Source organism: Salmo trutta, unplaced genomic scaffold, assembly GCF_901001165.1.
Source record: "Salmo trutta unplaced genomic scaffold, fSalTru1.1, whole genome shotgun sequence".
In the NCBI taxonomy this organism is placed as follows: Eukaryota; Metazoa; Chordata; class Actinopteri; order Salmoniformes; family Salmonidae; genus Salmo; species Salmo trutta.
The window spans coordinates 617,918-630,560 of record NW_021822384.1 but is presented as its reverse complement, the minus strand read 5'-3'; the positions used below and the strand labels follow the sequence as shown (position 1 = coordinate 630,560).

General features: G+C 48.3%; 1 protein-coding gene across 1 annotated transcript in view; it reads left to right on the top strand.

Annotated features, from left to right (window-relative positions):
- Positions 1-12,643, top strand: part of LOC115182047 (ras-related protein Rap-1b) — a 99,258-nt gene that overhangs the window by 79,392 nt on the left and 7,223 nt on the right. Inside the window, exons 4-6 of the mRNA XM_029743688.1 lie at positions 434-490; positions 6,168-6,308; positions 8,757-8,900. Coding sequence (XP_029599548.1) covers positions 434-490; positions 6,168-6,308; positions 8,757-8,900 — 342 coding nt within the window. The remainder of the gene's footprint in view (positions 1-433; positions 491-6,167; positions 6,309-8,756; positions 8,901-12,643) is intronic.

The window sequence follows — 12,643 nt, the reverse complement described above, 5'->3', positions numbered from 1 at the left end:
CCCCCCCCCATTAGGAGCCTGGTGGAAGTAATGGACTGAACCAAGGTGTGGGCCCAGCGGGGGTGGAGGAGGGTAATTACAGTGGAGTACCACAGGCCTGGAAGTCACTGAGAGAGATTTTGGGTCAAGGTGGAGGGATGGAGGGATAAGAGAATGTAATTGTTTCAGATGTACTTCTAATAATGCCTTTTTCTCTCTCTCTGTCTCTGTCTCTGTCTCTCTCTCTGTCTCTCTCTCTCTGTCTCTCTCTCTGTCTCTCTCTCTCTCTGTCTCTCTCTCTCTGTCTCTCTCTCTCTGTCTCTCTCTCTGTCTCTCTCTCTCTGTCTCTCTCTCTGTCTCTCTCTCTGTCTCTCTCTCTCTGTCTCTCTCTTTGTCTCTCTCTTGTCTCTCTCTCTGTCTCTCTCTGTCTCTCTCTCTGTCTCTCTCTCTGCAGCAAGTGGAGGTGGACGGGCAGCAGTGTATGCTGGAGATTCTGGACACTGCAGGGACGGTAAGAGACCTACAGGAGGTTTGGAGGAGGAGGGGTTATGGTAGACTTACAGGAGGAGGGGTTATGGTAGACTTACAGGAGGAGGGGTTATGGTAGACTTACAGGAGGAGGGGTTATGGTAGACTTACAGGAGGAAGAGGGGTTATGGTAGACTTACAGGAGGAGGAGGAGTTATGGTAGACCTAGAGGAGGAGTTATGGTAGACCTAGAGGAGGAGTTATGGTAGACCTAGAGGAGGAGGGGGAGTTATGGTAGACCTAGAGGAGGAGTTATGGTAGACTTACAGGAGGAGGAGGGGTTATGGTAGACTTACAGGAGGAGGAGGAGGGTTATGGTAGACTTACAGGAGGAGGAGGAGGGGTTATGGTAGACTTACAGGAGGAGGAGGAGGGGTTATGGTAGACTTACAGGAGGAGGAGGAGGGGTTATGGTAGACTTACAGGAGGAGGAGGAGGGGTTATGGTAGACTTACAGGAGGAGGAGGGTTATGGTAGACTTACAGGAGGAGGAGGAGTTATGGTAGACTTACAGGAGGAGGAAGAGTTATGGTAGACTTACAGGAGGAGGAGGGGTTATGGTAGACTTACAGGAGGAGGAGGGGTTATGGTAGACCTAGAGGAGGAGAAGGAGGAGTTATGGTAGACTTACAGGAGGAGGGGTTATGGTAGACTTACAGGAGGAGGAGGGGTTATGGTAGACTTACAGGAGGAGGAAGGGTTATGGTAGACTTACAGGAGGAGGAAGGGTTATGGTAGACTTACAGGAGGAGGAGGGTTATGGTAGACTTACAGGAGGAGGAGGGGTTATGGTAGACTTACAGGAGGAGGAGGAGTTATGGTAGACTTACAGGAGGAGGAAGGGTTATGGTAGACTTACAGGAGGAGGAGGAGTTATGGTAGACCAGGAGGAGGAGGGGTTATGGTAGACTTACAGGAGGAGGAAGGGTTATGGTAGACCTACAGGAGGAGGAGGGGTTATGGTAGACTTACAGGAGGAGGATGGGAGGGGTTATGGTAGACTTACAGGAGGAGGATGGAAGGGTTATGGTAGACCTACAGGAGGAGGAGGGATTATGGTAGACTTACAGGAGGAGGAGGGTTATGGTAGACTTACAGGAGGAGGAGGGTTATGGTAGACTTACAGGAGGAGGATGGGAGGGGTTATGGTAGACTTACAGGAGGAGGATGGAAGGGTTATGGTAGACCTACAGGAGGAGGAGGGGTTATGGTAGACTTACAGGAGGAGGAGGGTTATGGTAGACTTACAGGAGGAGGAGGGTTATGGTAGACCTACAGGAGGAGGATGGGAGGGGTTATGGTAGACCTAAGAGATGGGGGTTTACTGAGAAATGCTTACTTCAGATTCATACAGTTCCACTGGGAACCATATTTACCATGACACAAGGAAGAGGAAAGGGATAAGGATGCTCTCTCTGCTTCCTCAAATCCCCCTTCCTCTTCCTCTAGCTGAGGAGAGATGGATGGAGGAGACAGAGAGAGACAGACAGCGAGAGAGAGACAGCCCCCTGTGCTTCTCTGTGGTGGTGACAGGTGGCCAATGGTTTCCTTGGTCTCTCTGCACCCGATTGGCTCCAACCACACAGAGTTGGAGCCAAGATGGACGACAGTTTCTCAGTCCCCGTGACTGTTTACAACAGAGGCTTGGCAATGATAGAGAACGCCTCTCACACAACATAATCCAATCTAAACAAACAGATTCGCTTATCACGACTCCTTTAAATATACCCAACAACAAAAAAAGATGTTAACTTATTTAAACCAAAATGACAAATCTGTGAAATTAATTTGTAAATTCAAGCTCAGAATCAGAACGTGTCATTCCAGTTGAATCTGGAGGAAAGGGTCAGTGCCAAAATCATGTTCCTGTGAATATGAAAGAAAGATACCGATAGAATCTCAGCTGGGGTTTCCCCCAATGAATGGAACACTGTTGCTATGGCACCCTAATCCCTACATAGTGCACTACTTCTGACCGGGGCCCATATGGCTCTCTATCAAAAGTAGTGCACTATATAGGGAATAAGGTGCCGTTTGGGACTCAGGTCATGTGACCTTTTTAAAATGTGTTTCCTCTGTTTGGAAACAGTTGCGTTTGACTCTCACGCTATTAACCACCATTTTAACAGTACTGACAACAGATATCACTTGTGAGTTGCAAAGACGACTGTGTGAGTCACCTGGGTGACCTCTGGTTTTGTTAAACGTCTTTGCGTTACTTTTGCACTCAGAGAATGGCAAGCACACACCACCTTTAGTCTGCAGTTCAAATAACACACGTACACACACACACACCTCCACCATCACACCCCACTCCTATCGGCCCGCCACGGTTGTCTCTAACAACACCTAATGGCCTTTGAGGTTCTGCCGTGTAAACAGTCACCTTAACGACGACGGTGGCTACCCCTCATTATGGTGACGCAGGGCGATGCAGCGGTGGTGTAAACAGTCACCTTAACGACGACGGCGGCTACCCCTCATTATGGTGACGCAGTACGATGCAGCGGTGGTGTAAACGGTCACCTTAACGACGACGGTGGCTACCCCTCATTATGGTGACGCAGGGCGATGCAGCGGTGGTGTAAACAGTCACCTTAACGACGACGGCGGCTACCCCTCATTATGGTGACGCAGTACGATGCAGCGGTGGTGTAAACAGTCACCTTAACGACGACGGCGGCTACCCCTCATTATGGTGACGCAGCGATGCAGCGGTGGTGTAAACAGTCACCTTAACGACGACGGTGGCTACCCCTCATTATGGTGACGCAGCGATGCAGCGGTGGTGTAAACAGTCACCTTAACGACGACGGTGGCTACCCCTCATTATGGTGACGCAGGGCGATGCAGCGGTGGTGTAAACAGTCACCTTAACGACGACGGTGGCTACCCCTCATTATGGTGACGCAGTGCGATGCAGCGGTGGTGTAAACAGTCACCTTAACGACGACGGCGGCTACCCCTCATTATGGTGACGCAGCGATGCAGCGGTGGTGTAAACAGTCACCTTAACGACGACGGTGGCTACCCCTCATTATGGTGACGCAGCGATGCAGCGGTGGTGTAAACAGTCACCTTAACGACGACGGTGGCTACCCCTCATTATGGTGACGCAGCGATGCAGCGGTGGTGTAAACAGTCACCTTAACGACGACGGTGGCTACCCCTCATTATGGTGACGCAGCGGTGGTGTAAACAGTCACCTTAACGACGACGGTGGCTACCCCTCATTATGGTGACGCAGCGATGCAGCGGTGGTGTAAACAGTCACCTTAACGACGACGGTGGCTACCCCTCATTATGGTGATGCAGTGCGATGCAGCGGTGGTGTAAACAGTCACCTTAACGACGACGGCGGCTACCCCTCATTATGGTGACGCAGTGCGATGCAGCGGTGGTGTAAACAGTCACCTTAACGACGACGGTGGCTACCCCTCATTATGGTGACGCAGCGATGCAGCGGTGGTGTGGCAGCTTATTCATCTTGGAGGTCTGTACAGACTCACCACTGACAGCAGACAGAGGGATGACATGAACGACCAACAGAGAGAGAGAAGACAGATCAGCCTCCACCACCACACTGTCTTCAGTATCTCTACTGTGATCAGCCTCCTCCACCACACTGTCTTCAGTATCTCTACTGTGCTCTAACATCTTGTTAACTCAGTTGGAATGATACTGAGGCTCACCCCATCCAAGCCAGGTGATGGAAGTGTGCAGGGCAAGGCAAATATTTACACAAGATAAAGAGAAAAGCATTGGATGGATCCTTGCCTGTGTTATCATCCCTAATGACCAGGTTCTAGATGGGATCCTTGCCATGTCATCATCCCTAATGACCAGGCTCTAGATGGGATCCTTGCCCATGTTATCATGACAGAGCATTAGATGGGATCCTTGCTCATGTTATCATCCCTAATGACCAGGCTCTAGATGGGATCCTTGCTCATGTTGTCATCCCTAATGACCAGGCTCTAGATGGGATCCTTGCCCATGTTATCATCCCTAATGACCAGGCTCTAGATGGGATCCTTGCCCGTGTTATCATCCCTAATGACCATGCTCTAGATGGGATCCTTGCCATGTTATCATCCCTAATGACCAGGTTCTAGATGGGATCCTTGCCCGTGTTATCATCCCTAATGACCAGGCTCTAGATGGGATCCTTGCACATGTTATCATCCCTAATGACCAGGCTCTAGATGGGATCCTTGCCCATGTTATCATCCCTAATGACCAGGCTCTAGATGGTATCCTTGCCCGTGTTATCATCCCTAATGACCAGGCTCTAGATGGGATCCTTGCCATGTTATCATCCCTAATGACCAGGCTCTAGATGGGATCCTTGCCCGTGTTATCATCCCTAATGACCAGGCTCTAGATGGGATCCTTGCACATGTTATCATCCCTAATGACCAGGCTCTAGATGGAATCCTTGCCCGTGTTATCATCCCTAATGACCAGGCTCTAGATGGGATCCTTGCCCATGCTATCATGACAGAGCATTAGATGGGATCCTTGCTCATGTTATCATCCCTAATGACCAGGCTCTAGATGGGATCCTTGCCCATGTTATCATCCCTAATGACCAGGCTCTAGATGGGATCCTTGCCCGTGTTATCATCCCTAATGACCAGGCTCTAGATGGGATCCTTGCCATGTTATCATCCCTAATGACCAGGCTTTAGACTGGATCCTTGCCATGTTATCATCCCTAATGACCAGGCTATAGATGGGATCCTTGCTCATGTTATCATCCCTAATGACCAGGCTTTAGATTGGATCCTTGCCATGTTATCATCCCTAATGACCAGGCTCTAGATGGGATCCTTGCCCGTGTTATCATCCCTAATGACCAGGCTCTAGATGGGATCCTTGCACATGTTATCATCCCTAATGACCAGGCTCTAGATGGGATCCTTGCCCGTGTTATCATCCCTAATGACCAGGCTCTAGATGGGATCCTTGCCCGTGTTATCATCCCTAATGACCAGGCTCTAGATGGGATCCTTGCCCATGTTATCATCCCTAATGACCAGGCTCTAGATGGGATCCTTGCCCGTGTTATCATCCCTAATGACCAGGCTCTAGATGGGATCCTTGCCATGTTATCATCCCTAATGACCAGGCTTTAGACTGGATCCTTGCCATGTTATCATCCCTAATGACCAGGCTATAGATGGGATCCTTGCTCATGTTATCATCCCTAATGACCAGGCTATAGATTGGATCCTTGCCCATGTTATCATCCCTAATGACCAGGCTTTAGATTGGATCCTTGCCATGTTATCATCCCTTATGACCAGGCTCTAGATGGGATCCTTGCCCATGTTATCATCCCTTATGACCAGGCTATAGATGGGATCCTTGCACATGTTATCACCCCAAATGATAAGGGTTTAGATTGGATCCTTGCCCATGTTATCACACCTAATGACCATGCTTTAGATTGGATCCTTGCACATGTTATCACGCCTAATGACCAGGCTTTAGATTGGATCCTTGCACATGTTATCACGCCTAATGACCAGGCTTTAGATTGGATCCTTGCACATGTTATCACGCCTAATGACCAGGCTTTAGATTGGATCCTTGCCCATGTTATCACCCCTAATGACAAGTCTTTAGCTTCCTGTTTGTCTCTCTCTCCTCCACAGGAACAATTCACAGCCATGAGAGATCTGTACATGAAGAATGGCCAGGGCTTTGCGTTAGTGTACTCCATCACAGCCCAGTCCACCTTCAACGATCTGCAAGACCTACGAGAACAGATCCTCCGAGTCAAAGACACTGACGATGTAAGTTATCACACACACATGCAGGGATGCACACACACACACACACACACACACACACACACACACACACAGAGAAAAATACACAACTACACTACACTCACACATATACACTGAGATCCTAGGAGAGCAGATGGCATTCTGCTACCTTAGGCAGATGGAATGCCTCTACCTTGGGAATATGGAATTCTTCTACCTTGGGAATATGGAATTCTGCTACCTTGGGGAGATGGGATTCTTCTACCTTGGGGAGATGGGATTCTTCTACCTTGGGGAGATGGAATGCTTCTACCGCTACAGACCAACTCTTCATAGTTAGAGACTAGACCACTACAGACCAACTCTCCATGTCTAGAGACTAGAGGGAGGCTACAGACCAACTCTCCATGTCTAGAGACTAGAGGGAGGCTACAGACCAACTCTCCATGTCTAGAGACTAGAGGGAGGCTACAGACCAACTCTCCATGTCTAGAGACTAGAGGGAGGCTACAGACCAACTCTCCATGTCTAGAGACTAGAGGGAGGCTACAGACCAACTCTCCATGTCTAGAGACTAGAGGGAGGCTACAGACCAACTCTCCATGTCTAGAGACTAGAGGGAGGCTACAGACCAACTCTCCATGTCTAGAGACTAGAGGGAGGCTACAGACCAACTCTCCATGTCTAGAGACTAGAGGGAGGCTACAGACCAACTCTCCATGTCTAGAGACTAGAGGGAGGTTACAGACCAACTCTCCATGTCTAGAGACTAGAGGGAGGCTACAGACCAACTCTCCATGTCTAGAGACTAGAGGGAGGCTACAGACCAACTCTCCATGTCTAGAGACTAGAGGGAGGCTACAGACCAACTCTCCATGTCTAGAGACTAGAGGGAGGCTACAGACCAACTCTCCATGTCTAGAGACTAGAGGGAGGCTACAGACCAACTCTCCATGTCTAGAGACTAGAGGGAGGTTACAGACCAACTCTCCATGTCTAGAGACTAGAGGGAGGTTACAGACCAACTCTCCATGTCTAGAGACTAGAGGGAGGCTACAGACCAACTCTCCATGTCTAGAGACTAGAGGGAGGCTACAGACCAGGAGAGGATATTAACTCAGCTGTGTGTTTCATTTCATTCCTCTCTCTCTCTCTACAGTAAACCAGGAGAGGATACTAACTCAGCTGTGTGTTTCATTTCATTCCTCTCTCTCTCTACAGTAAACCAGGAGAGGATATTAACTCAGCTGTGTGTTTCATTTCATTCCTCTCTCTCTCTACAGTAAACCAGGAGAGGATACTAACTCAGCTGTGTGTTTCATTTCATTCCTCTCTCTCTCTCTACAGTAAACCAGGAGAGGATATTAACTCAGCTGTGTGTTTCATTTCATTCCTCTCTCTCTCTCTACAGTAAACCAGGAAAAGATACTAACTCAGCTGAGCTTGTGGAAAAAGTAATTCTCCATAGAGCCTAAGAATTCAACAACATAGCAAAAACCCTTCATACCTATCAAAGTGTTTAATGTGACCTAGAATAATATAAAACTTCTCTCTCTCTCCCCTCCCTATATTATCTCCCTCTCTCTTTCCTGTCTCTACTCTTTTTTTACATTTCTCTCTCGCAATCTTTCCTCTCCTCCCATCTCCCTGCCTCTCCATCTCCCTGCCCTCTCCTGTCTCTCCCTCTCTCCTCTTTCTCTGCCTCTCCATCTACCTGCCTCTCGTCCTGTCTCGTCCCTCTCTCCCCCTTTCTCGTCTCTCTGCCTCTACCATCTCCCTGCCCTATCTCCTGTCTCTCCCTCTCTCCCCCTGTTCTCTGCCTTCTCCATCTCCCTGCCTCTCTCCTGTCTCTCCCTCTATCCCCCTTTCTCTGCCTCTCCAATCTCCCTGTCCTCTCTCCTGTCTCTCCCTCTCTCCCCCTTTCTCTACCGGTCCCATTCTCCCTGCCTCTCTCCTGTCTCTCCCTCTCTCCCCCTTTCTCTGCCTCTCCATCTCCCTGCCTCTCTCCTGTCTCTCCACTCTTCTTCCCCCTTCTCTGCCTCTCCATCTCCCCTGCCTCTCTCCTGTCTCTCCCTCTCTCCCCCTTTCTCTGCCTCTCCATCTCCCTGCCTCTCTCCTGTCTCTCCCTCTCTCCCCCTTTCTCTGCCTCTCCATCTCCCTGCCTCTCTCCTGTCTCTCCCTCTCTCCCCCTTTCTCTGCCTCTCCATCTCCCTGCCTCTCTCCTGTCTCTCCTCTCTCCCTCTTTCTCTGCCTCTCCATCTCCCTGCCTCTCTCCTGTCTCTCCCTCTCTCCCCCTTTCTCTGTCTCTCTGCCTCTCCATCTCCTTGCCTCTCTCCTGTCTCTCCCTCTCTCCCCCTTTCTCTGTCTCTCTGCCTCTCCATCTCCCTGCCTCTCTCCTGTCTCTCCCTCTCTCCCCTGCTTCCACTCTTTCTTTACTCCCCTCCTCCTCCCTCCCTCCCCCCTCCTCTCCAGGTTCCGATGATTCTGGTGGGTAATAAATGTGATCTGGAGGATGAGCGTGTTGTGGGGAAGGAACAGGGACAGAACCTGGCCAGACAGTGGAGCAGCTGTGCTTTCCTGGAGTCCTCTGCAAAGTCCAAGATCAACGTCAACGAGGTGAGTACAACACACACACCTCACACACCCTGCATCAGTACCCACACACCCTGCATCAGTACCCACATACACCCTGCATCAGTACCCACACACACCCTGCATCAGTACCCACATACACCCTGCATCAGTACCCACATACACCCTGCATCAGTACCCACACACCCTGCATCAGTACCCACATACACCCTGCATCAGTACCCACACACACCCTGCATCAGTACCCACACACCCTGCATCAGTACCCACACACCCTGCATCAGTACACACACACCCTGCATCAGTACACACACACCCTGCATCCCTGAAACATTAATCAACAGGTTCTGTACCTCCTATGAACAGACACTTTAATCAACAGGTTCTCTACCTCCTATGAACAGACACTTTAATCAACAGGTTCTGTACCTCCTATGAACAGAAACTTTAATCAACAGGTTCTGTACCTCCTATGAACAGACACTTTAATCAACAGGTTCTGTACCTCCTATGAACAGACACTTTAATCAACAGGTTCTGTACCTCCTATGAACAGACACTTTAATCAACAGGTTCTGTACCTCCTATGAACAGAAACTTTAATCAACAGGTTCTGTACCTCCTATGAACAGAAACTTTAATCAACAGGTTCTGTACCTCCTATGAACATAAACTTTAATCAACAGGTTCTGTACCTCCTATGAACAGACACTTTAATCAACAGGTTCTGTACCTCCTATGAACAGACACTTTAATCAACAGGTTCTGTACCTCCTATGAACAGAAACTTTAATCAACAGGTTCTGTACCTCCTATGAACAGACACTTTAATCAACAGGTTCTGTACCTCCTATGAACAGAAACTTTAATCAACAGGTTCTGTACCTCCTATGAACAGACACTTTAATCAACAGGTTCTGTACCTCCTATGAACAGACACTTTAATCAACAGGTTCTGTACCTCCTATGAACAGAAACTTTAATCAACAGGTTCTGTACCTCCTATGAACAGACACTTTAAACAACTGGGTCTGTACCTCCTATGAACAGACATTGATAGGAATAAACTGGGTTGTTGCTGTCAGTAGTAGTGTGGGATGTTTAGTCTGAGGTTAATCACTATGCTAACTGTCCTTGGAGCTGAACCTTCCTTCCTTCTGGTCCCACTGTGTTTAGAACTGACTCTGATGTCACCCTATCTCCTGAGTCACACAATGGTGCTGTGTGTGTGTGTGTGTGTGTGTGTGTGTGTGTGTGTGTGTGTGTGTGTGTGTGTGTGTGTGTGTGTGTGTGTGCGTGTGTGTGTGTGTGCGTGTGCGTGCGTCCAGGACCACCAGAGGCTACCAGCCTGCGACGTCCCCTCATCTGGCCTGCGTCACCTCTATATACACGCACACACACATAAACAAACAAATAGCAGCCTCACCCTCTCTGTACACATTGAAATCACTTTCCAACATCTAGTCAAACACACACACACACACACGTCAGGCAGTCTACTTCAGTCAACAACCCTGTGTTTTGCTCCATCAAGATACAGTGCATTCGGAAAGTTTTCAGACCCCTTGACTTTTTCCACATTTTGTTACATTACAGCCTTATTATAAAATTGATTAAATTGATTCTTTTTCCCTCAGCAATCTACTATCGTGACGTGACTTTGATTAATGGGATGACAGTTATTTATCAATAACTAACCTTGTTTAATTGTTACCAATTTAAATGAATCATGTAACAATTAACTCATTAGGATTTGGGGCACCACGGAATATACCGTCTCCGAATTCAACTCTAAAAGATATGTTCTATATCGAGAAGTCACTTATTAATCACTACCTCATATCAGTCTCATTCTGAACGTCCCAGACTTCTGGAATCCGCAAGAACTCCAGCCTTTTCTGATTATTCAGTTCCACACAAATTTATTGAATTATTTATTTACTAACTAACTAAATAATAACACAGAATACACAGTTACATGAGACAAAAGTCCCTAGTGGACTTACAAGATATTACGGCTTGTTACACAATGGATAGGGAGAAGGGGGTGGGGACAATAGAGAGAGGAAGGGGGCGTGGCAATAGAGGGTGAAGGGGCGTGGCCAATAGAGGGTGAAGGGGCGTGGCCAATAGAGGGTGAAGGGGCGTGGCCAATAGAGGGTGAAGGGGCGTGGACAATAGAGGGTGAAGGGGGCGTGGACAATAGAGGGTGAAGGGGCGTGGACAATAGAGGGTGAAGGGGCGTGGACAATAGAGGGTGAAGGGGCGTGGACAATAGAGGGTGAAGGGGCGTGGACAATAGAGGGTGAAGGGGCGTGGACAATAGAGGGTGAAGGGGCGTGGACAATAGAGGGTGAAGGGGCGTGGACAATAGAGGGTGAAGGGGCGGGGACAATAGAGGGTGAAGGGGCGGGGACAATAGAGGGTGAAGGGGCGGGGACAATAGAGGGTGAAGGGGCGGGGACAATAGAGGGTGAAGGGGCGGGGACAATAGAGGGTGAAGGGGGCGGGGACAATAGAGGGAGAAGGGGGCGGAGACAATAGAGAGAGGGAGAGGGGGTGGGGACAATAGGGAGAAGGGGGCGTGGCAATAGATGGAGAAGGGGGCGGGGACAATAGGGGGAAGGTTATGGGGACAATAGGGAAAAGGGGGCGGGGACCATAGGGAAAAGGGGGTGGGGACACTTATGGTACATTTGGTAACTACGCTCACAGTAACCATATTACCACACCTCCCATTTGGGTAAGAAATGCAGTGTATTTACGTGTAGATGTCTTTTATCTGTCGTCTGTCTGTTGAAACCAATTGATCCTTCTATGGGGAATGGCTCCATGGGTGTAATGCTCTGGTTGTCCATCTTAGTTTTGGAGGTCACAATGTCCTTAGTTTTGGTCATTATAGTGGAGTGTTCAAATAGAACAGATACTTGTTGATTGTCTGAGATCGGATTTTCTTCCTTCCCACCTCGTATCTTTAGTCAAAGTTCTAGATCCCTTTACATGCACAGTTGCAGACTGTCAATGTTTTTGGTCGAGTTTTTCCTACCATTTCAACGTGTAGCCACGTCTGCTAGTCCGCATGTTAATTCTTAGCGAGTTCTTTGAAACACTCAGGTCGAAAAGGGCGGTGCCATCACACTGACACGCTCTTCTGACCTCATTCGGAAGCGTGGCTTAGTTTAATGTGGAAGGGACATAAAAGCTATGATCTCGTTTGAAAACTAAATTCACATTCCTATCTTAACAAAAATAGTTTCATCGTTCTCAATATTGTATTAACATCATATTGGATAAAAACTTAACAGCCAAATGGGGGGTTTCCTTCCCAAATTACACTATTTGGTTGATACCGTTTTTAATAACATCACAAAATGAACAACAATATGACATGATTATTCTTTAGATCCCCACTGACCATTCTTATCATTCCTATCTTAGAAATAATTGTTCCAATATTTACTTTTTTTGTAATGATATAGTTTTGACAGTAAAAGTTTCCTGGAGGACAAAGGCATTCCTTTTGGTTGGTACTGAAGACCAGGTTCTCTGCTGCGTAAGATTTACAATTGACGTGAGGTGTCATAAAACCGATGGCATTGGGCTTAATGTCTCAGAATCAGCAGCAAGCCTTTGGATTAGTATTTATTATGGATCCCCATTAGTTCCTGCCAAGGCAGCAGCTACTCTTCCTGGGGATTATTATGGATCCCCATTAGTTCCTGCCAAAGCTGCAGGTACTCTTCCTGGGGTCCAGCAAAATTAAGGCA